We start from the raw sequence: 22,722 nt of genomic DNA, 5'->3' as shown, positions 1-22,722 counted from the left end.
TAAAGAGCTCATAGAGCAACTTGCAGCATTTGTACTTCAGCTATTTTCCAACAGTTTCATGGAAAAAGGAAAGTTCTTTGTCTTTTTGTTATGCTTTATTCACAGCAGGACATTATCAATGTAGAATAAAGATTTTGCATGTTATAAAATGTCCTGTTTCCCTCTATATATACACCCTCGTTCGTTTTGTGTCTGTGTGCCAATCTCAGTTCTCTATACCTGCTTGCACTGACTGAGGTAGCCAAATATGGACTACTCAAATTTGCGGCGCCAGATCTTTTCCATGAAGAAAAGCCTCTTCGATCAGGTAGCCAATCTCGGTTCACTGGAACCTGGGATAGTGGGATAGTAATGACTAACTGTGTTACCACCTACTAACATTTTTTTTTCATGTCTGGAGCTCTTAGTTTTCACAGAATAATCAACATAGCTCATTTTATCAGGCAGATTATTCACTCATTCGTTATCAAATTTGGTATTCTAAGGAACCAATGCTCGTCTTGTTAGATTTTGATCTGGTATAGGACAATGCTCAAGTAGCTCCAATCTTCCCATCTAAAAGTTACACAACATATTCTGCTACATCATGCACACACATTGTGAATTTGTGATATTGAATTTTAGTAGTTAAATGGGGAAGGATGTCGCCGACCATACAGAATAGCGTGCCACTTTATTTTCCTATCTTCATATTCCTTTGAGAATATACAGAAAGGTGGGTGTTCAAACTTTACAGAGTCATCATAATTTAGGATCATTTTGATCATACATTAGTTTCTGGTAGACAAACATCAGAGTCCCCTTTATGCCTAGCTAGGTTGAAGCCTAGCTAAAACCACTTGCTGGAACTCGGTTGGTCTTTATGTGGACTACCCAAAAGGTGATCTTTTGTGGTGCATTTTAGTGAGGATTTGCAGCCATTAGGGGCAACCATAATTCCACCGGTTGATTCTAGAAAAAATTCACACACACTGTACAGGTTGCTACTTTTATCTTTCATTTTTCATTATCATGCAACACATTATTCGGAGCAAATGAAAAGACAGGAAACCCATGATATATATATACATATATATATATATTTATACTTTTTGATTCCATGCGTCTTTCTTTTATGTCCAACGTGCCACCATACTTGTCACCATAATGTCTCAAACAGTTAGAAGAGGCAGCTCTTAAGAGCAAAGTTGCTTTTTACCACAAGAGTTAATTCTTCTTTATTTTGCTTTTTAATCTAGCCCGTGCTTTTCCTGCAGGGTTACCTGGATGAACAGTTTAATCAGCTGGAAGAACTGCAGGATGATTCAAGCCCCAATTTTGTTGAAGAAGTAGTGGCTTTGTTCTTCAAAGATTCATCAAGGTTGTTGACAAACATAGAGCAAGCACTGTAAGTAGTATATGCCTTATTCATTTTACAGACAACTGGGAGTTTCTGGTACAATGCACACACAAGACTTTTAAGACATAATATCTAGCAGTCGAAAGAATCCTATTTACTGCATTCACTTTTCAATTTCTTCTGATGCAGTGAGAAGTACCCTCAGGATTTCTACCGGTTGGATTCTTTGGTGCACCAGTTCAAAGGCAGTGGATCAAGGTATAGAGGTGGCGAATATGCCCAGAAACATAGTGCAAACAATCGTTTCGCAGAACTCGGCAATTCAGAATCTTCTTATTACCTATTCTGGACTGTTTTTTTTGGAGCGCTCAGCTCACTGATACAAATATGATTAGTAAGATAGTTCTAGTTCACTAAAGGTATCCTCTTTTCTGGCACAGCATCGGTGCTCTGAGGATGAAGAATGAGTGCTCCATGTTTAAAGCACACTGCAGTGACAGGAATCTGGAAGGGTACATTTCACGACTCTTCCTCTATATCTGCATCTCATTCTTTTGCATTGTGCTAACCTGTTTCACCATTCCTTGTCTCACTCAGATGCCGCAGGTCGCTCCAGAAGATGAAGAGAGAGCATGCCACTCTGAAGCAGAAGCTGGAGACATATTTTCAGGTAAACGCAACACTCTAATCTGTAAAGACCAGAGGCCCCTGTTGCTGCTCACTCTAATTTGCAGTGTTTTGACATGGATGATGAACATCTGTTCTTACCTATGTACCGCCTGCTGATGAGACAGTTGCTGAGGCAAGTCGGTCCTCGAGAGCGCGCGGTGAACTCATGGAAGTAACAAGAATAGCATGGAATGCAGTTCCAAAGGAAATAAGGGTGTGGACTACCTCTGTTCCTTTGGAGGAGTATGCCCCTGAAGTTTTGCCCCTTTTGTTGCTCATGGGTCATGGGTGATGTGTCTGTGGTTTTTGTACCGTCTGGTGTTGTTGTGCATGCTCCTTGGTTAACTGTGGAGTCTCACAATGTTTCTGTACTCTGAAATGTAATGGTATCAATACATATGGGTTCTGTCATATGATATCTGTCTCACGCTTCTGTTCCATTTCATGAATCCATTGTCCATGCTGCTGAAAACAATTCCCTTGAAATAACTAGCATGATGAATTTGAGTTTCAAAATTGTTTCGAGAAAGCGCATGGAAAACATTTACTTGGCCATCTTACTGCCCAAGTTCCATCAGCATATGGAGTGCCCCATAGGCCACTAACGCTGCCTCAGCTAGCCGGCAGCGGCAGCAGCGTCCTCAAGGCCATCCTCTGCCACACAGACATCTGCCCAATTAGAAGTTGCAGTCATGTTATGGAGAAGATGGCTACATTTACAAGTAACCTTTACTATTTTCTAAGAATATCATATACTTAATATCATGCCACTACAATCCGTCAGATCACACTACTTGGTGCAGAGAATTCGCACCATTTGAAGCTCCAACCTATATATGGGCTTTTTGTTACATTATTGTAATGTGATTTTAAGTGATGTAATCGCTGCCAAGTTGATGGCGCCTTATTGAGTAACATAACAGTGATACTTTTTTTAAAAAAACGGTTATACTGTGATGGGAAAAAGGAAAAATTTGCGATGCAGTAGTAACAACCATATCGCTGTGTGTGCTAGGATGCGGAAGCCGGAACATTATTTAACATAGTATACAATTCAACATCATGCCCCCAGGCCCCAAGGGACATAAAAGAAGTGTTGTATGGTTGCCATCGAACTGTGTCATTTTATGATACACATTACCAACCCCAAATGGTAAGGGTTGGTATTAAAGGTTAGTAAACTACACTCTATACGTGATTGTACATTTCACAGAGAATAAAATCTTGAGAAGTTCATTCCAGTAACGTCTCCTATAACTTACCCCATCAAGACCTGGCACAAATATACATCCAGGCAGATGGATCAGCAGCAGATGACTCCTAATCTATTCGTGTATCAATGTCGGAAGGATGATGACTTTCTTGAAGACATGGAACCTGACCTTGATGTGATCAGCGCATCAGCAAATTTATGGATCTCGGCATCCTCAGCTATGGCCTTGCCGCTATCAAGGCGAGCGCTGTGACCAAATGCATTTACCCTTTCCTCTCTAGAACATACACTCTTGACCTCAGAATGATCCCTCTCATTTCCAATTTCTGTTCCAACAGGACAAGATTTCACGCTATCCAAACAAGAATGCATACTGAAAACAGGATCGCCATGTCGTCGACTATCAGATATGTTTGGTTCTGCCATGAATGACGAATAGCTATCGTGTGAATCTCTTCCAGTGAAGTCATCGAATGAACAGCTTGAAATAGATACTCTCCTCTCCAGAGTAGAAACTCCACGGTTCTCTTTTCCTTTCCCTAGCACCAGTTTCCGAAGCTTAGAAAAGAACTTTTTCTTCTTCGGGTTTTTATGCTTTGTCATCGAAGCAATATCAATTGATGCATCATCTGGTTCACCTGACGATGATGCCCGTGAGGAAGAGCATTCCGAACCAAATTCAACATGGCCCAAGTGATTGTCCTCCACACCAGCATTGGCATATTCCATTATCAGCTGCTTGGCCTTCAGTTCAGACTTGGGGCTCAAGGTCTTGCTAAGATCCCGTGCAACTGTCTTCCCTGATGGAGCATCCTTGTTTCTCACCTCATACCGTAGGCAGGCATTTATCCATTTCAGATATACCAATTCTTCAACATCTGCAAACCTGTCACTCTGCAGTTGTTCAATCTCTTTAGTCAGCTTCTCATTTTCTTGCTTCAGCCGATCAGCCTCCTCCAATGATTTTACCTGAAACCATTATAGGTTATTGAATTCATGAACAACAACAGAATATCAATAACACAATGACTTTAACCTAACACATTGTACGGAATTTCGTTTGCAAAAGAAATATGGAAAACACCATGTCCTGTTTAGGCATCACCACTCCAAGAGATGATTAAAATTGAGTTAGTAAGTGCCAGCTACTATACAGTCCAAGAACAGTAAAGAATCACCTCTGTGCTATTTTTAGGCTTGGGTACAGGGGGTAGGCGTGTAAGCTCCAGTCGCCTAATAAGATGTGCATTCTCCTGCTGCAGCCTTGAATTCGCAGCTCTTAGCTCTGTTGCCTCCTTTTCCAGGTCCTCTAGCCTCTTCAAGTTCTTCTCAACCTCAATATGATTGTTCTTCTCATCAGTCTCTTTGTCCTGCAATGAATCGACCATTTTCTGAAGGGAAGTCGTTTTCTCCTTTGCCTGCTCTGCATCCAATGCCAACTTGTTCTTTAACAACTTGCACTTAGCTCTTGTCGCCTCAAGCTCAGAGATTATCTTTGAGTTGTCTGACAATTGTGTTTGCAGCTTCTGGTTTTCAGACTGTAAAGATTCGATCTTCAACAAGTACAGCTTTGATTCGACATTGCTAATCTTTAGCTGATTCTCAAGCTCCCTCACTGCAGCATCTTGCTCCTGTAAACCATAACACTCCATAAGCTGTAGCTCCAGGGTCTTCTCTCTTTCTTGCAGTGATCTCACCAAATCTCTAAGCTTGTAGATTTCATGGTCATTAGATACACCTTCCCGTACTCTGGCTGCAGGTGTGGTTGGGATACTGTCTATGCCTCGGCCAAATTCTTTGAGAACCATTTCATCGAACTCTGGAAGGAGGTATCCTTCATCATCAGCAATGCTTCTGCATTTGGGGGCAAATGGCACTAAGGCTGTGGTGGTGGTCGTTGTGGTTGTAGTGGTCGTGTGAACAGAGTTTCCACTGATGATTTTTGCCCTGGTGTCCTCCTTGACAGAGAAAAGGTCCCCATGTCAATAGGGGCATTTTTCCACACTCTTTTAATTCAATAGGAATAATATGCAACATAAAATAGGAATGGTAATATGAAGTCAAGTTTTATCAGGAAAGCTGGAAGACAAACTACACCCAGTGTTGAAAATAGGGAGCGAAAACATTCATGCATGTTGTACTACAAAATTGAAAATTTAACCTTGTTTCACAAGATACCATTTGAAAGAAGAGTGTTCCGAAATGATCATCTGTTACTGTGAAGGTGATATTTTAGGACGATATTAACACCACCTAGCAGTCTAAAAGGATTTTAATCCCTCGAGAGAAGATCGAAACAAGTACTCAGATTCTCAGAACCGAAAATTTCTGTACAGAGCTTCCATCATAAGCCACAAATACTACGCATGAGCATCAGCAAATTTTAAAGGGCGGTTGAATGTTCGGAACTATGGATTACAAATAAATCAGGACGTTAAATTATTCAGAATCCAAATCCTTACATTTTTGAGGATCCTCAGCTCCTTGAGCCCTGTTCTGGCCTTCATGTTTGGGGCATCATCCGACTCTACAATCACAAACACACATGCACATCATCAGCAAATTACGTGTACCACAGCACAACACAATTGACAATCGATGCGGCATCATAACAGGCGCTATAGATCTTCTCATGGCTGGTACCTGAGGAAGGAGAGCGGGGTGGCAGCAGGAGCTGCCGGGGCGGCCGCTCGCGCCGCGAGACGAGCAGCCCAGCGACGGAGAGGGCGACAGCGGCGCCCACCCTGAGTAAAAGCTGGGGCAAATCCTTGGCTTCCCCGCCGCTCGGTCCGCCGCCACCACTTCCTCCGCGGCCGCTGCTGGTGCTGCAACCTCCAGGCTTGTGCATCTGACGCGGCCTACCTCGCCCAGAACATCAGAACCCGATCGACAGCCACGAAGGTGATCAAAATCCAACCTTGCCAGTCACAAAAGGAGCATCCTTTTGCGCCGCGAGGGGCGGAGCCGTGCCAAAAAAAAAGGCTCCAACCAGACAACAAGATTATGGGGAAGAATCTGTTCCTGGAGGGATGAGATTTTGCAGAACGCAAGAAAGCGCGCGTCAGGAAACGCGAGCTCCGGCAACTGCAAGTGGTCGGCTATACCTCCATGGCGAGGAACCGGACAGACTGGGGGAAGAACCCAGCCTAGCAACCAATCGAAGCTGCTCCTCAAGAAATCTGTCCCATGGTAATCTCCAGTTTGGCTAAAATTAGGCTGCCACGCCCCGAATTCAGCTCGCAACCAACAAAAGAAGGTCAAGGGAGAGAGAGAGAACGAAGAAGAAGCAAGCAGGACAAAATTGGGGGCTCGTTATCTCCTCACTTTTTCAGGTTGGTCCGTTTGTGCTTTGGCTTCTTCTTGCCCCCCAAACGCAGGCCAGGACAACTCCAAGCGACGCCGGAATCTGCAAGTTTCTTGTCCCGTCTCCTTCCGCGAGAGCAACAGCAGAGACGACGCACCGTCCGCCTGCGCCGCAGTGCCGGCCACCTTTCGCCTCCTTCTTTATTCGGGGCTCTTGACCTCTCCTTTTGCCCTCTCCCGTCCCTTTCCTGTTGATCCAACGGACTCTTCCCGGCAACACCTACATGCACAGCGAAATTCCCCCTTCTAATCTCCCACGGCCTCAGACCTCGCCGTCGCCGTCCACTTCGCGTTTAATCTCGCACGCCAGTGGACGGTGGGATTCATGGCGACGAGGAGACGAACGTGAAGGTGTAGTGGCCAACTGGTCACTGGCCACTGGGCTGATTGGCGGCTGGGAGATCGACGCATCTCTGGCGATTCCGCCCGTCAGACCACGCCGAGCACGCAGCGGCTACGGGCGAGGACGCGTGTGTTGTTTTCTTCGAGCGGACTGGCAGTTGCTGGTCGATCCTCGTGTTCGCACGGGGGAAAGGGACCTGGTGCGTTTTAGAGGCATAAACACGGTCTGCGTGTCTGACAGAATATTTGACACGTCGACAGCTATAATTTGAGCAGTTGGAAGTTGGGACTGCCTGCATAGCATGTGAAGCTTACAATCTGCAAAGTCATGCTTCAAAGTATGGAAGTGTTGTGGTTCAGGGATGAGCTGGCTTTTGAGGAAGAAACAAGTTGCGTTGAGAGGAGTTGGCAACAATGCATCTTTTAACTCCCTCTTGCAATGAATTTTGGCGACAGTTTCAGCCAACAGCTAACAATGGATTAAACACAACGTACGCAATCGACATAATGATTTATGTGTAAAGAAAACTTCAAACAAAAGAAGTAAAAAACCATGGGCAAATTAACTTAGTCCTAACCTTTGGAGATACATCACAATAACAATGATACCAGGAAGGTAACCACACCCTTAATACAACAGTAAGAGCATCTTCAGCAGATTACTTATCCCTTCCCCAACACCAAAAAAAACTAATATTTAGGGGATAAAAGCTGCTCCAACAGATTATCAATCTCATACAGGTTGTAACAAGAAGTAGCACTTTCAAAGTATAGAGGAGATAGTGTTCCATCCATCAACCAATGCATAGATCCAAAATTGTTTCCAAATTGGTACCTGTAGATCAACAAGTCCCTTATGATTTGCCTAAGTTTAAGCCAAATCAGTATGTTTGAACACCCCCCCCCCCCTTCCCCTCCCCCCAACACACACACACACAAAAAAAACATCACCATCACAAACTGAGATTCTACCAAAAGGTAGGCACTACTGGATCTACATAGGCCTTTCAAACTCCTTGCCAAATTTTGTGCTTCACCAATTAAATGCCTCAAACCAACTTGCGTGTCAAAGAACTAGAGTAGAATAAGCCCAACAAGCTTGGTGATGGTCTAGCACAATTTGCATTTCCTAACAGAAACTTGGAAGAATAGCACAAAACACTTTGCTTTGGAAAACATGCCTCTCTTCTCCAGTTATCTACTGCATGTTCCTTCTCGCTCAACCTGAACAAGGTATAATAAGAGAGTATGCGTCTCCACCATCCATCACAATCGCGACAGTTTACACACATTAGGCCTTGCTAGGATCTTAAGCTATTCCCCCAATGTAACCGTCTTAAGAGCTGCCCCTTTGTCCATACTCGATGAGGGAGCACTCTATCGTCTAATGCTATATATTCTCATTAAGGTTTCTTCTTTTGGCATTTCAACAGAGTTACAGGGAGAGCTCATAATTATAGGGAGTATAACATATATTACATCCGTTCTTAAATTTATATCATTTTAGAGTTTGTGCAGTAACAAACGACCCAAAAGCTTTGGTCATTATTAATACACAAGAAGAAATCGTTAGGATTTGGAATATAAAAATGAAACTTGTTAATTTGTCGAGATAAAGTTCGTTCAATTTTTTTCCAAATTTGTCATGATAATTTCATCTTTTTAAATCAGATACCGAATTTTCACCAAAATTATCCAACCTTTTAGCAATACAGGCTGGAACAAAACCCTACTGGAGGGTACCCACTCAAGGCTGGTTACGGGCCCAAAAAATCTATCACCGTCCGTTTCAGGATTTTTTACGTGTACACAGAGAGACGTACATGTACGGATGTGTTACCTAGAACTTAGATCAGGCTGTACAACACAGCCGCACAGGCAATCAGCTACCACAATAACTCTGTTTGGTGAGGAGTAGGTTTTCTGAAACTCCAAAATACCATGGTATCTAGCAAACTACAGCAGAATGTGCCGTGATGATAACTAGAGAAAATAATAGGAAATGGGAAAATAGAAAAGCAGCTTGCTTTCTTCTCTTGCCTGCAATGGTGGATTTCCCGAGGATACCAGTACACATTATTGATTTGAAAAACTTCTTTTACCTCCAGTTTACTGGAAGAAATGTTTAAATCATTTCCCCCCAAAAAGGGCAAAATCCAGAAAAGTTTAATCAAATATTAAAACTATAACCAAAATTTATCCTAATGCAAAACAATACCTGCGGCACAGAACGCCTACTGGAGGCTGGTACTACATCACGGGCTCTGAGCGGACACTGAATTTTTCATTGAAGAGGCCTTCAATAAACATCAGCATGTTAACATTTTGCTTTAATTCATCTAACAGAAAAAACCCTCATATTTAATGCCTCAAACCTTTTGCAGCAAAACATAAATGTAAACGACCCCGAGAGTGCTTTCAACAAAAAAAAGGAAAGATATTTCCCACTATCTATTGGAGATTAGCTTAGGTAAATATTCTGTGGTGTCTAAATCCTAAATCCTACAATGAATGGATCAACTAAACCCTTTTCCTATGTACAAGGAAAACAAAGTTGGGTGACTGACTGGACAAAAGGTCAACGATGCACTATAAGTCTATTGGCAGGCATCTGTAAGCATTCTACTTTGTACATGCTTCCCCTGACTGGCTGACAAAGAACGGACTCCCCCTAGCCTTCTTTTTATCAACTCCCAAAAAACTTGAGTTGTGAAGCTTCCATCATGAGCCACTCCTGTGATCCAATATGCTGTCACTGCCAAAATATTGTTGGGTTATTGCTATAAACTGCACGGTCCTGGATCTCTAAGATAGATACATGCCAATCCACAAGCCTAGCTTGAATGCATTTGCATAGCACAAGTCCTGTTGGGAATAGCCACCAGCTGGTTTCATCCCTGCCAAGAGTTTAGAGGTTAATGTTCTTAGGTAAAATGTTGTTAAGGTATGAGTGCGTTCAGTTGCCACCTCTAGCAGGAAGGGAATAGATGCTTACCCGCCAAAATTCCATGGCTGCATGCTTGGATGTTTCTTGTTTGATGACTTATAGTGCAGAATTCCACATACAAAAGCCACGATCTGCGAGTGATGAGCACTTGTAGGTAAAACATGATACTGTACTGTAGCTACTGTGAAGAAAGTAAGTAGACACCCTTCATGTGAAAAATGTAAAGCATACACATGCAAGAAGCAAACATTATTTAAATGGAAATCAGGAAAATTTCAAAACAAAACCAACAAGATCACACATTCTCTCAGTTTTTTTTTCTCTCCTGACAAACCACTGGAAAAAAGGTCACTACTGTCTAGTGTCTACTGCAAAGTTTTACATGATAAACTGGGGGTAGGAATAAGGTTATGTGTGTTCTTGCTCAGTCTTCTGCTTATGTAAGTATATGAGGGTGCATGCTTGAAGTCTTAATGGCAATATGTAATCCCCAATAAATGCTCTAGGAGACAGCAATGATGCTACATAACTCCCATGATTCTGAACCTAAACAACCTGATGAGCTTGTAAAAGCAAAATCCAGATACAGGCAAGCATGGATGAGTACTTACAACATTAACCAGTGATGTAATATTCCACAAGGCATACACACGAGCAAGGCCAGCTGACCGCCGCGGTCCATGACTAAAAAGAGCATTTATCCCAGCGGGAAATGGTGCCAGTATCCCAAGAGGAAGAATGAACAAGACTAACAAAACATCAACCATAGAATATGAATATAGTTGGAGGAAAGTAAGCAAGACTAAGCTGAAATCTGCAAGAAGCAATATTGAGATGACTAGGCCAACGAGGTCCTGCAGTTCAAAGCAAAAGAGCCATGGTGAGTGCAAGATGCAGTAAGTCTCGTCATATGGACAATATGGCTACGTTAATATATCTGTGAAGATGATAATCACCTGATGTCCAACTGGTTTTGTATTGTGCAAGATAAGAGAGAGAGGGTAAAACAAATCTCTCCTGTCTTTGAGCATCTTTAAGTTTTCAACATTGAGAATGGTGCTAGTTATCCTTTTACGCAAAAGAGCGTCGTTGGTCATTGAGTGTCCCAATTGAGAATCAGCATATGTATTCTGATTTCTGTACGATATAGGGGAAGTGATCAGGGAGACATGATGATCAGAGGGAAAGAATGCAAATGCTCAGGAAAGTAAGAAATGGCTCACACTGAATGCTGATCGGTTTTAATTACAGAGTCACCTTGAAGTTCAGCAGCCACCGCTTCCCCCAGAGCATGAAGAACAAGACCAAACTGACAGTAACCTAATGCTGTAGTTTGGAACCATGCAAGGTCAACACGCACCCGATAAGTGTTCAACACAGGATTTGCATGAGTTTCAAGCCATTTGAGCACAGGAAGAAATGTTGCATTTAGATTTCCACGACGAACCAAACGCAACTGGGCATTCAATCCGGCTACAAGACGATGCCATATTGATGATGGTACAGCCTATAAAAAGAGATCAATAAGTTGAGAGAATATTGGTTTAATTCAGCAATTTGGTACAATCTGAAATGTTTCAGAATCAACCTGACTTATAAGACTTGTAACCACTCTGTCACTATGAAGTGAAAATGGAGCCATATAACTTCCATCACCTCCAAAGATCAGGGACATTGGAAACCTTTGATGAAGTCGAGGGGGAAGATCAGTCCTTTTCTCATCCCCACCAAGGAAGAAATCTAAATAACCCAGCATTAAATCTGGAGTAGCAGCTACCTACAAATTTGAAAACCAGAAATTATCAATCGGCAAGACTAAAAATGCAACCTATGCTTTCTGATACTACTTAAGTTGCAGGTAATGCACAGCCACAGAAATAACTGTAAAGTTGTAGCTCAATCGCTACATCACTTAAGTTATCTGGCATGTTCATGGGTACTGTTTACCAATTTTGTCGGACATAATGCAATCATGAAATTGAAATATTAGAAAAGAGCTGCAAATAAAGCAGAAAATAATATATGCATGCCTTCAGTCCTTCATAAAGTGCCCGTGAACGGCAGGACCGTAAGCATGAATGATCATATTCAGATCGAACAAATTCACGTAGTTTTTGTAATTTCATTCTCCTGCGCCACTGTTGCCAGGACCATGCCAGGGGATATGAAAGTATACAGAGAATAATATAAATTGAACCCTCCCACCATTGATAGGCTGCAAGAGCATTTATCTCATCAACAAATTTGTTAAATGCATCTTCATACCTGAAAAAATAGTCAGGACAACATTCAGGGATCAGTTAAATTTTGGATACAAGAAAACAACCGGTAAAGAATTGAAAACAAACAACAAAATGGTAGAACTTGAACAGAGGATGGGCATACATACACGATCTCTGAAATTTGCTCTGGTGGGGTGTGTGGGAGATGCCAAGGTTCACTGAAGGTGTTAGGGCCCATGAAATACATCCTGTGCACATGACAGTGAGATTCTTCTGCTCTGTTTGTTTCCAATACCTGCACCATTAGCAGAAGTTTCAGTAAAACTGCAAATGATCGCACCACAGCTTAATATGATATTGAATCAGTCAGATAGAATGAATTTCACAACCTCGTTCAGTGATTCAAGGAAGGGAAAAGAGTGATCAATTTGGGAGCTGTGCTGAGTCGGTGCTGGCCCAGGCAACTCATCAGTACCAACAAACTTCATCCGCGCAATACTCAAAACAAGAGCTAACAAAACAAGAAGGCCAGAAAGAAGCAGGCCAAACCACCAAGGTCCACCAAACGTATATATCAGCTCTTCAAGAGCAGTAAAACAGTGAGGCATGCGATATCTATCGGACACACATTTGTATGGGCATGGGGTTTCAGCAGCACCTCCTGTCAAAACCATAATGCTAAGTTTAGAACACTCAGGCAAACTGACAGAAAACTTTCATAGTTAACACAAAAGTTCTGAAACAACAAAAAATGAAGTGGAATTAAATAACCAGAAGACAACAGACGTGAAACTTCATAACCACACGCAAGAACAAAAAATATATACAAGCGAGACCCAGCCTAACACTATTTCATATTTTCTAATATGACTTGAGAAAAGATGAGGACACCATTCGAAGGTTTCTTTATAGACACGCCTACGAGACAAAGCAGTGCATGAAAAATTCATGTGACACTACAGAAAGTTTAGAAGAACAGACTCCACAGATATATGTATGTCAGAGATCAAAGGCATATAATTCCGGTCTGCTACGTATAAGACGTGCTCGATCTGCAGTTTAGATTAATGTTACTCAAACAAGAAGAAAACACAACAAGAACTACCTCGGACGCTTATGTATACAGCACGGTGAGGTAGCTTATTTGGAGGGCACGGTGAGCACAAGGACCTAGATGATCCAGTAATATTCTTGTATGTTCCTGAAGGACATTCCTGTATTTGCAGAAAGCATTGCAACAGTGTAAGTAGAAGTAGCAATAGCCAGTTAAACTAAAAACTATAGGTATAATTGAGGGTTCCTGCTAGGTTGATAAGTATACGTTTACGTCATGTGATTGTACAAATAGTGACAGTAAACTACAATGAGGCCTTTTAGTCAACAAGACCATTTGGGCTAGAGATGAAACCCAAGTACCCAACAAGAGGCACAGAAAAAGCATAAGGAGGTATCTGTAGTAATAATAACAGCGGTCCCACTAACCTACTAAGCTATCTCATCCCAAAGCTGTGTCCATTTTAAGAGTTCTATTAAAAAATAGCAGAGCACAAAAAGCTTGCTACTACGTTGGATTGTGTCCCTGATACACAAGAAAACTAAACTGGGGAACCAATCTTCTGAATGTAACACATTATATGATTTGGCCCAAAGGAGGTAAGGCAGCACATCTGATGTCACCCAAGTTACCTTGCAAAATGTTCCATAAAGACCTTTTGGGCAATCCTTTCCTGTGATTGTTCCATTCTCACCAGGAAAACCGTGGCCTTCACTGATTCCTCCTCTGTAGCAGAAACAAATGGTCAGCTCAGCAATTTAGCGACACAATAAAAAAAGTTTGAAGGCACTAAAGGCATCATCATCTAACAATAAAAAAGCACAGATTCAAAAGAGACCACTGGGAGAAGACATCTCCCTGACTCAAGGCATCCAAACCCTTTAGGGAGGTACTCACACGACCTACGAGCATGAAAAGAAGGCTAATACTAAAATGTGGAACCCAGGTGTGCAAAACAAAAATGAAACGAGGCTAATACTAAAATGTGGAAGGGGTGAAAAAGGCAGTAACAGGAGAAAGCAAAACAATAAATTTATACTGGTGATGAAAAACCAAAGGACTGAAAAATCAACATAAAAGTGAATAAGAATTCTGCCTTCTTGTTCCCTCCCAGTCTCCTATCCATGATCCTATAAATATTGAAATTGTACTAAACATGTCATACATATGAAAGACCAGCCAAAAGTTCTTGAACTATTCCAACCTGAACGTTATCAAATCAGCAGCACAAAATGCTGTAGGATTATTAAAACTAAACAATCATGCAGAAACAGTGCACACAAAACAAGGCCGTCAACATAATTCAGAACTAGTAATATAAAGGGAGAGGGGCTGACAGACAGCATCCGAATTAAAACACACCTTGTAACTATTGTTCCCTTAACTGTTGCAAAAGGAACATAATCATCTCCAGTGGGAATATCGGACCAGTGAAAGTGAATCCGACCCCCACCACCTCCACCACTGCCATTGCTTCCAATCCCGCCGACACTAGAGAGTACAGAGTCCTTCTTTAGGAGTAAAGTTCGCACAAAAAGAAGAATTGTACCCCCAGAACCACCACCAGGTCCTCCAATTGTGGCATGAGATGCCAAGCCAGTAAAACTACCACCATTTGCCTCAATTGAGCCAGAAAGGGAGAGGTTTGGCAGAGATTGCTCCAAAGAACCCATCACTAAAAATTTGCACAACAGAAGTGCTATTAAGAGGTGCAATGAGTGAGTAGAGGGGAAAAATGATAGATATACAATATTTGATACCTATTATACCACCACCAGCCGTTGAAGATGCACTGACATTGCCGCTGCCGCTGCCAAGTTCACAAGGTAAATCAGCATGACCATATGCAGGTCCACCCTCTGCATGATCGCCACTATAACTGCCATCACCACCTTTACCACCATGCCCACCCCCACCACTAATCCCACTGCTTATCACTTTCCCCTGTCCAATACCACCCCGGCAGCCTGCAAACAGAAGAAACTTAAACTCCAGAATAACTAGCAAATTCCATTGTATGCCGATAACTAGCAAAGAATCTCTAAACTACAGTATCCGCATCAAATTCCAATAATCTAACAAGTATCAGTCCAAAGACACGCCATTGCTTAATTTGGACCATTCATCCGTTCTACCAGTTCAAATAAATATTTTCTTCAACCATATCCCTCGAGGCCAGTAGATAGACAGCAGTTTCCCTTCCCCAGTCCCTAATAATTGGTTATAGGGGAATCCTCAATCTTTCCCAATCCTCCAAGCAGTGTGGCGTGTGGCACGGATGTGCGGAGCATTGTGCCGGAGATGGCCCAGGAGGATGCGGCACAGGGACAGGGGCACAGGGCGGGCGGTGCACAGGAGGGGCCTAGAAGGGGGAAAACAGGAAAGGGGAAACTGCTGGAGTTTTCTCAGATCAGACAGCCGCAAAACAAGGTTAGTTATACAGAGTAATTTCACAAACCAACCGAATTCATGGCCGCCCACGTGACAACTTTGATGAATATGTTGCTGACATGTGGGTCTAAGTTTAAAAAAATCTATAGCACAGCCAATGTAGCTATTCAAAATGCCTAAATATTTAGATATAGTATAACAAAGTGTGAAGAGAATAGACAGACATCCTCTTATGTAAGGCCCATAATGCAGAAGTACAGACTAATATAGGTAAGCAGATTATGATAAGTGGCAATAACCAAGTAACTGAAAATCTTATCGTAGAACTTTTCCAAACTTGTCTATAGCAAAAATATGCTGTCTGGCTTGTGGCACCGTGCAAACTCAGTGCTCAGTAGTACATGATATCCTAACTTTCTGAGTTCAGACCAACAAAACAATGATAGGATACCTAATCCTGTTGCGCTTATGATCCCAGATGTCTGCACAGTGACACTTCTTGCTCGGTTAAAATTAATGACAGTTCCTTGCACAAGGCCGGAAACATCAATATCTTCAACGCGGCATATCTGCATGCCAAAAGCCACCATGGATTACAGGTAAAACTAAAAGGCAATCTCCCCACAAAAACAATTAAAATTTAGGAAATAAAATAAAGAGTGAAATGGACCAGCAGTCCTCAAGCATATCCCATGGTGTCATCCAGGGCCCTAAGGAACCCTTAGGTCTTGTGGCAGAGCTCTGGCTGCTCTTGGAGCGGATACCACTAACTCCAAGAATCCATGTAGCTTAAGCTGGGCAACATCAAGGATGTTTGGCAAAGCAATTTGTTTCTATTTTAGACTAAAAACAAAAATTTACAACGCTTTCTTTAGCATACAAACTCTTGATTTGTTGGGGAGTTGAGAGGGCTGCCAAAAGGTAGGCCTTAAATGCATACTTTTTGAGCTCCAAAACTTGTTAAATGAACCACTCAAGGTCAAATCTTCCTAACCAACATTAACTTGCCTATTTGGCATGCCTCAAGAGTTCTCAAATACTCAAATCAGTATGAACATAGGAAGGTGCATGTTGGTTAGTGGGATATGAACCTTGTGTGGCACACATACAAGTATAGATACCCAAATATGCATTTTATGTTTTTACAGTTCAGGGACCTGGGTGACACCGTGGGACAAATTTAAGTACCACAAATGCATTTTACTCTAAAATTTATAGATTAAACATCACAACTTGGGGAAGGCTACAACTTAGGAGAATTAAAGCACACCTGTAAAGTAAAAGACAATGAAGAGTTCAAGTTGCAATCCTCAGGTGGATGGAAAATTTCCATAGGGCAACTCTCATCTTCACAGTTCAGCTTTGGTGCCCTAGTGTTGCCAACAAATTCTAATTAACAATTGACCAATGAGGAAAACAATGAAAAAGAGCATTTAACACACAATTTGAAGGTGGTAAATTACATGTCACCACTACTTCCATTTATAAGAGGGCCCCTTAGAACAGCTCCAGGTCCAACCTAAAAAAAATGATGATCAATTACTACAATTTTCTTCAAATGGCTAAGAAACACAGAAAATCTAACTGCAACAATGAAGTATGGAACTGGACCAGTTAAACAAATATCTAACACCATGTTGCCCGTATTATGACTGTACCAGCCGTCCAGCGCAAACCATCCAAATAATGGAAGAAACAAAAATTTGATTGCTTTGGTTATGAAAAGCAACAGGATTTGCTTTGGTTACGAAAAGCAACAGGATTCTCTCAGGAGAATTTTAAACTTTGAAACATCTAAATTCAGCATCTTGAACTCAGATAAGTAAACATCAGAGCAAAGAATACTACAGACTAAACGCAAAACAGCCAAATGCCATAAAAAAGATGCAAACCAGTGATCAAGTCCCCAGACAACAGCTTCATAACAGGCCCAATTTTATTTTAAATAACGTCAAAGATATAAAAACTATCCAACCTCTGTCATAAAATAATAGAATTGCACTAAGAAAGGCACAATGGGCATGCAGTAAGATACAAATAAAATAATTTCAGATAGATTGTGAATGAACAAAAACAGAAAGGATTTTCATGTACCACTATGTTGTAAAACAGCGATAATATAAGGCGTTGTGCCTCTATAGTATCTCCTTGACCAGATAAATTTAGAACGCCTTGACCATGAATCCCAAGATTAGCATTTGAATGTATCACAGATGCTTCCTGACAAGCATGTGAACAAAAATATCACATACAGTAAAGGCAGACAGAAAAGGACATAACACACCTTACAGTTGCCAACATACCTTCAGGACTATCAAATTGCTACCTTCTAGTAGTGAAGTTGCTACTCCTGATTCTCTGCCACCATCAATAGTCATTCTCGAGTTCCACATAAGGAGCATTTTTACTGACATTCGTAAAGCACCAAAGACCTGAATTTGATTGAAACATGGAATGCAGAATATCAAATTGCAAAAAGCATAGTAATGACAGAGAAACAAAAATAAAGAAGAACCTTGATTGTAGAATCACTCATAAGAAGTTCTTCAGCCAACAGCTCAAATTCTGAATACGGATAATGTGTCAGGCCAAAAGTTAGAGTGGCACCAGCTAAAAGAATCTGTCCTTGAGCCTGAAAGTAGAAAGCAATTAAAAAAAGGATATTATAGAAGGGAAGAAACATTTAGTCAAATAAATTACAAATCCACTGAAATTTATAACACATTTGGCCCTACACCACACTAACAACCGGTAATACTCTTATCGATTACTTTGAAAAGAAAGCAAGCACACTAGCTGGCAATGACAATGTGCATTATCACCTATTACATATGCACACTAACTGATACAGATGTACTCCCTTTAGCCACAAAAAATAAATCCTTTGGAGAGCATCTGAGCATGCAATCAAAAGTTCAACCAACATTATCTTAATATGTATTTACATTGGTCAAATAAAACATAGTACTTCTCCAGTCATAATTATATGACATTTTGGACAGCAAATTTGACTTGTAATTAGTTACTTTTTGCTGTCCAAGACATCATCTAAATTACAATCAGAGGGGGTATATATAGACTTATAAAATGTATCAAGAAAGACTTTCACAGGATTATTTTTTTCTTTGTTCTAAACATACATAACGAGGGTCAAAGTTATGTTCGGGGGATCATGTATCCAAAATGCCATTTTTTGTGATTTGAAGGGAATAATATTCTGTGGCTTAAATTACTAAATAAAGTACAGAGAAGCCCTAGAATAACAGCACTCTCCCTAGCTGCCTAGCTGGATAAGAACTCAAAGACAAACAAAGCCGTCAAGTGCAGTGCTTGCAGCAAAATTGTATTGGCTACACTATCAATAACGATAATATTGTAAACATCCAACCTGAATACGACTCCAGCGTAAGGGAAGAGAAACTTTGGCACGATTTCTGATAAGAACATTCGTCCAGAGTGGCTCATATGGGGGATCTAGAAAAACTGTATCAGTTTGTGTGCTCAAGTTATCATTGCTAACAGTAATACTCTTAGGTACTTCTTCATAAAGAGTTCCAGCTGCTCCTGCATTGTCCAAGCATCCTGAACTCTTCCCCCCTGTACAAGAACAACAACAACAAATCCTATTAGTCCCAAGCAACTTGCGATAGGCTAGTGATGAAACCCATCAAGGGGTACCAAAAAGAGGATAAAGAAGTAAAAGGTATTGGCAACCGTAATAGTAGTAGTAGAGTAGATCAAGAAAAAGGCAAATTCAAACATAGAAAATCAAGAAGCTTGAGGAGATCATGTACTCTCCATTTACCAACTATTATGGGTAATACCGTATCCCTGATACTTAGGGCTTAACCTCATCAACTAATAGGCCTTATAGAATAACAGATCGGAAGTAAGATTACATAAGGTAGGGAGGACAGTGGCAAAGAAATGGATCAATAACTTAAATATAATGATTCAAACGCTGGTAGCCTGCTTCAAAATGTGCAGTCTCTAATGCAAAACAAAACCAAGTAAATTACCATGAACAAAAATTTGGGCATCATCATGCCTGCTGAAAACATCAATGGAGACACGTCCTCCACCTCCGCCAGCTAAACCATCGCCTCCACAAGCACTTACTTTGCCACCTCCTCGCCTGGTTCAGATAAGGTGTCAAAAGGGGAGCGCTTGAACTATGAACAATCTTTCACCAACAAATTTAGCCAAAAAGAGTGTTTTCCCCCAAGAATACACAGGTGGACCATATAGCATTTAAATAAGAATAGCCAGAAAAGAAGTCTACATCATCACTTAGAAACATCCAGGCTATGGAAGGACATAAGTTCAAATGTCAAATTGCAAATTTATTAAGTGGAAGAAATGTTGATAAAAGATTGCAACAACACTTTAAAATTCTCCATCAGCCATCATTCTCCGTCTTCTATTGCAATCAGACAAGAAATCCTGTTGGATGTTGCTAAAGTAGACCTGATATAATCTATTGGGCTTGTACTTACTGCCAAATATTAACTAGCAGCTTAGGTTGTCAGCAGACTAGCTCATTGTTCTGTAATGTCTCAGTTGTTTCATTCATGCCATGCTAACTCTGGTTTCCTAAAAGACTTTGAGGGTTAACATCAACTTAATCATGACCATGTTATGTTTGCCACATAATTACTCGTAGGTGCAACTAACAAAAGCACACTAAACAGCTGCTCTGATGGGAGTACATTAGCTAGTATTTATCTCACGATGCCAAAGAAATGGTGGTGCTCTCCTGATTCAGTACTCACTGTATAGCACTAATTGCCATCAACTGTTTTGCGTGCATGCTGAGTACAAATCTGGCTCAAGTTTATTAATTATCAGCATAAACAATCATCTCATTGTTCCACTGAAAAAAAAAACTCAAACAGGTGATATCACATATGCTACTTATTTTTATCAATGAAGTATTGCAAGAGGAACATAAACTTCATATCTTAATCATCCAAAAACCTCAAGCAGGTTTCCTGTATGTATTTGTATTAAATTACCATACTACAAGCGACGTGTTAATCATACAGCTTTACACAAACTATCTCAAATCTTGATTGGGCCCAAAGACAGAAGTTACTATAGTCCGCCTTAATTTTCCCAACTGGAAAGATATTTCAGTCTTCCATTACATCAGCTCGCTCAAATGCCTGATAAATAGCTCAACCCACACAATAGGAATTAGGAAGTGAGAAATGAGAAATCCATCAGAAAACAACTGCAATATACTCACATTGCTGCGGCCTTCAGATAGATGCTGCCCCCAGAGCCACCCCCACCCTTGGTGCCACCATCTCCACCATCAGCAAGAACTGTTCCATTCAACACAATTTCCTTGGCGAACAACCACACAACACCACCACCTCCGCCACCATAGTCCTTCTCGACGGTAGTCGATCCCCCTTTGCTGCCGTAGCTATTTGGGGTCTTGAGTGCAGACCACGCGTAGGTATCACCACCCCATGAGTCCTCCTGCGCCTGCCCCTTCTTAACGAAGCAGCTGGCGCCACGGCCGCCGTGTCCACCACCATCCCCATACGTCCCGGTGGGCACACCGCTGGTCTGGTCCGGCGGGTTGCCGGCGAGAGCGGTGGTGTTGACGACGGCGCCGTCGCCGAGCGTGATGTTGGCCGCCGCAAGGGAGACCCACCCGGCAATGACGCGGGCCCTTTGCCCCAGGAGGATGCCGCCGGAGAGGTTGGCGGAGACGACGCACCCGGGCCTCTCGCAGGTGACCGCGACGCCGCCGAGGATTACGAGGCTGCCGTTGCCGCTGATGTACACCCCGCCGCCCAGCCTCACCGATTTCTGGACCACGCACTGGGTGTTGAGGTCACCCACGCCGCGGAGGTCCCCGGCGCAGGTCGCCGCCGGAGCGGCCGGCGGCGGCGGCAGCGCGGGGGGCGGGGGCGGCGTGTAGTCGTGGAACGTGAGGATCGAGTACGCCTCCGCGCCGTCCGCCTCCCCCCGATTGAAACCCCCCGGTCTAGGACCCGGACCCCCCGATGCGACGGCGAAGAGCGCGAGGAGGAGGAGGAAACCGGCGGGGGCGGCAGGGAAGGGGAATGTGGGATGCCATGGGGTGGAACGCATCAGAGACCCAGCGCCGCGGGTTGGAGGTACGGATAAGGCAGGGATTACTGCGGCGGCGGGGGCGGCGGCCGATCGCCGGCGACGGCGAGGTGGGCGGTCGGGCTTGGGGTTTGGTGATGGTTCGGCCTCCGCTCCGCTGGGCTTGTTTGCTTTCCACTCTTCCGTTAACGAAATCGAGGATGGCCGCGGGCGCCGGGTGTGAGCCAGGCCGTGGGATGTGCATCGGGATTCGGGAGGAGTAGGTGGGGCTCCCTCGGTGGGATGTGGGGCCGCCGTGGCAGCGAGACAGCTGCGCGCAATTGGAAGCGGCGCCTCTCGATTCATGGATGCAGTAGCTGAAGACAGCGACTGTTTATGCTTCGCAAATGCGAGTGCAAAATGGGCTGGACGGCTCATATTTCGCGGAGGAAGAAAACTCAACTGTTCGCAGGCATCAAAGTCCATAAAAGTTTTGTCCCGTTGTTCTCCTACTATGGGCTATGGCGCCCGCCAACGCATCGCACGTTACGCGTGTCGCACACGTCAGGCTCTCGTTGTCGCATGTTCGAGTCCGTTAGCATCAAATGGTTGCTTTCGTCTCGCACGATTTGTTCTCTCTTTTGAGAGAGTGAGGCACAATACTACGATCTCGGAAAAGAAAAGGAATACGTGGTCTGTTTGGGAGGCAAGCACATCAAACAAGCTACCTGTGACGTGTCATGTCAAGGTAGTCCCTGTCTAACCAGATTGCATGCTGAGATCATTTTAAGATTTTCAAGCATATTGCCACCAGTTGCCAATTTGCCATTGTCCATCTTATTTGTTTCTTCTCAAAAAGAAAATGTTACCCCCGTACACATCGAATGTTTTTAGCATTAACAGAGGCTTGGTTTCCATGGTAGTAGATTACTCCATTGTAGAGGTATGTTAATATCCGGAACCAATCGGAGCCTTACTCCATTGTAGCAGAGAAAGACATGCACTTAGCCCCGTTTGGTTTCGGAGGGCTAAACTTTAGCCTATCACATCAAATAGAATATTGCTATTTAGGAGTATTAAACAAAATTTGTTTATAAAACTTTTCGCACAAATGGG

The 22,722-nt window shown here is 42.6% G+C and overlaps 2 protein-coding genes and 1 pseudogene across 4 annotated transcripts; 1 reads left to right on the top strand and 2 right to left on the bottom strand.

The window, feature by feature from the left end:
* The first annotated feature begins 172 nt into the window (after window positions 1-172).
* On the top strand, window positions 173-2,421 carry LOC112886748 (pseudo histidine-containing phosphotransfer protein 2). Its single transcript, XM_025952730.1, has 6 exons — window positions 173-307; window positions 1,257-1,387; window positions 1,529-1,597; window positions 1,780-1,851; window positions 1,937-2,009; window positions 2,134-2,421. The coding sequence occupies exons 1-6, from the start codon at window positions 248-250 to the stop codon at window positions 2,182-2,184; spliced, it is 456 nt and encodes a 151-aa protein (XP_025808515.1). The 5' UTR covers window positions 173-247; the 3' UTR covers window positions 2,185-2,421.
* A 608-nt stretch (window positions 2,422-3,029) lies between these two features.
* Window positions 3,030-6,803, bottom strand: LOC112885052 (protein CHUP1, chloroplastic-like). Of its 3 annotated transcripts, XM_025950727.1 has the most exons (5): window positions 6,546-6,803; window positions 5,865-6,437; window positions 5,684-5,748; window positions 4,400-5,179; window positions 3,030-4,190 (listed from the first exon to the last, which is right to left on the bottom strand). In XM_025950727.1, exons 2-5 carry the CDS (start codon window positions 6,067-6,069, stop codon window positions 3,345-3,347), a joined length of 1,896 nt encoding a protein of 631 aa, XP_025806512.1. In that variant the 5' UTR covers window positions 6,070-6,437; window positions 6,546-6,803; the 3' UTR covers window positions 3,030-3,344. The 3 variants fall into 3 exon arrangements, with proteins under 3 accessions (XP_025806512.1, XP_025806511.1, XP_025806513.1); XM_025950726.1 differs by having other exon boundaries at window positions 5,865-6,803; XM_025950728.1 differs by having other exon boundaries at window positions 6,326-6,803.
* A 2,405-nt stretch (window positions 6,804-9,208) lies between these two features.
* On the bottom strand, window positions 9,209-22,291 carry LOC112885832 (annotated as a pseudogene).
* Window positions 22,292-22,722: the final 431 nt, after the last annotated feature.

The sequence above is a fragment of the Panicum hallii genome, chromosome 3 (genome assembly GCF_002211085.1).
Source record: "Panicum hallii strain FIL2 chromosome 3, PHallii_v3.1, whole genome shotgun sequence".
NCBI classification, from domain to species: Eukaryota; Viridiplantae; Streptophyta; class Magnoliopsida; order Poales; family Poaceae; genus Panicum; species Panicum hallii.
The sequence above is the reverse complement of the archived record's forward strand: the minus strand, read 5'-3'. Positions and strand labels throughout refer to the sequence as shown.

What these genes read in the sequence shown, in the direction of transcription:
- LOC112885052 (XM_025950726.1), bottom strand. Translation starts at nt 6,069, where the DNA reads ATGCACAAGCCTGGAGGTTGCAGCACCAGCAGCGGCCGCGGAGGAAGT. An exon ending in AGCTGAGGATCCTCAAAAAT is followed by an intron (nt 5,180 to 5,683) that starts GTAAGGATTTGG and finishes TTCTCTGTCAAG; the next exon opens with GAGGACACCAGGGCAAAAAT. An exon ending in AGCCTAAAAATAGCACAGAG is followed by an intron (nt 4,191 to 4,399) that starts GTGATTCTTTAC and finishes TAATGGTTTCAG; the next exon opens with GTAAAATCATTGGAGGAGGC.
- LOC112886748 (XM_025952730.1), top strand. Translation starts at nt 248, where the DNA reads ATGGACTACTCAAATTTGCGGCGCCAGATCTTTTCCATGAAGAAAAGC. An exon ending in TTCAAAGGCAGTGGATCAAG is followed by an intron (nt 1,598 to 1,779) that starts GTATAGAGGTGG and finishes TTTCTGGCACAG; the next exon opens with CATCGGTGCTCTGAGGATGA. An exon ending in AGCTGGAGACATATTTTCAG is followed by an intron (nt 2,010 to 2,133) that starts GTAAACGCAACA and finishes CTGATGAGACAG; the next exon opens with TTGCTGAGGCAAGTCGGTCC.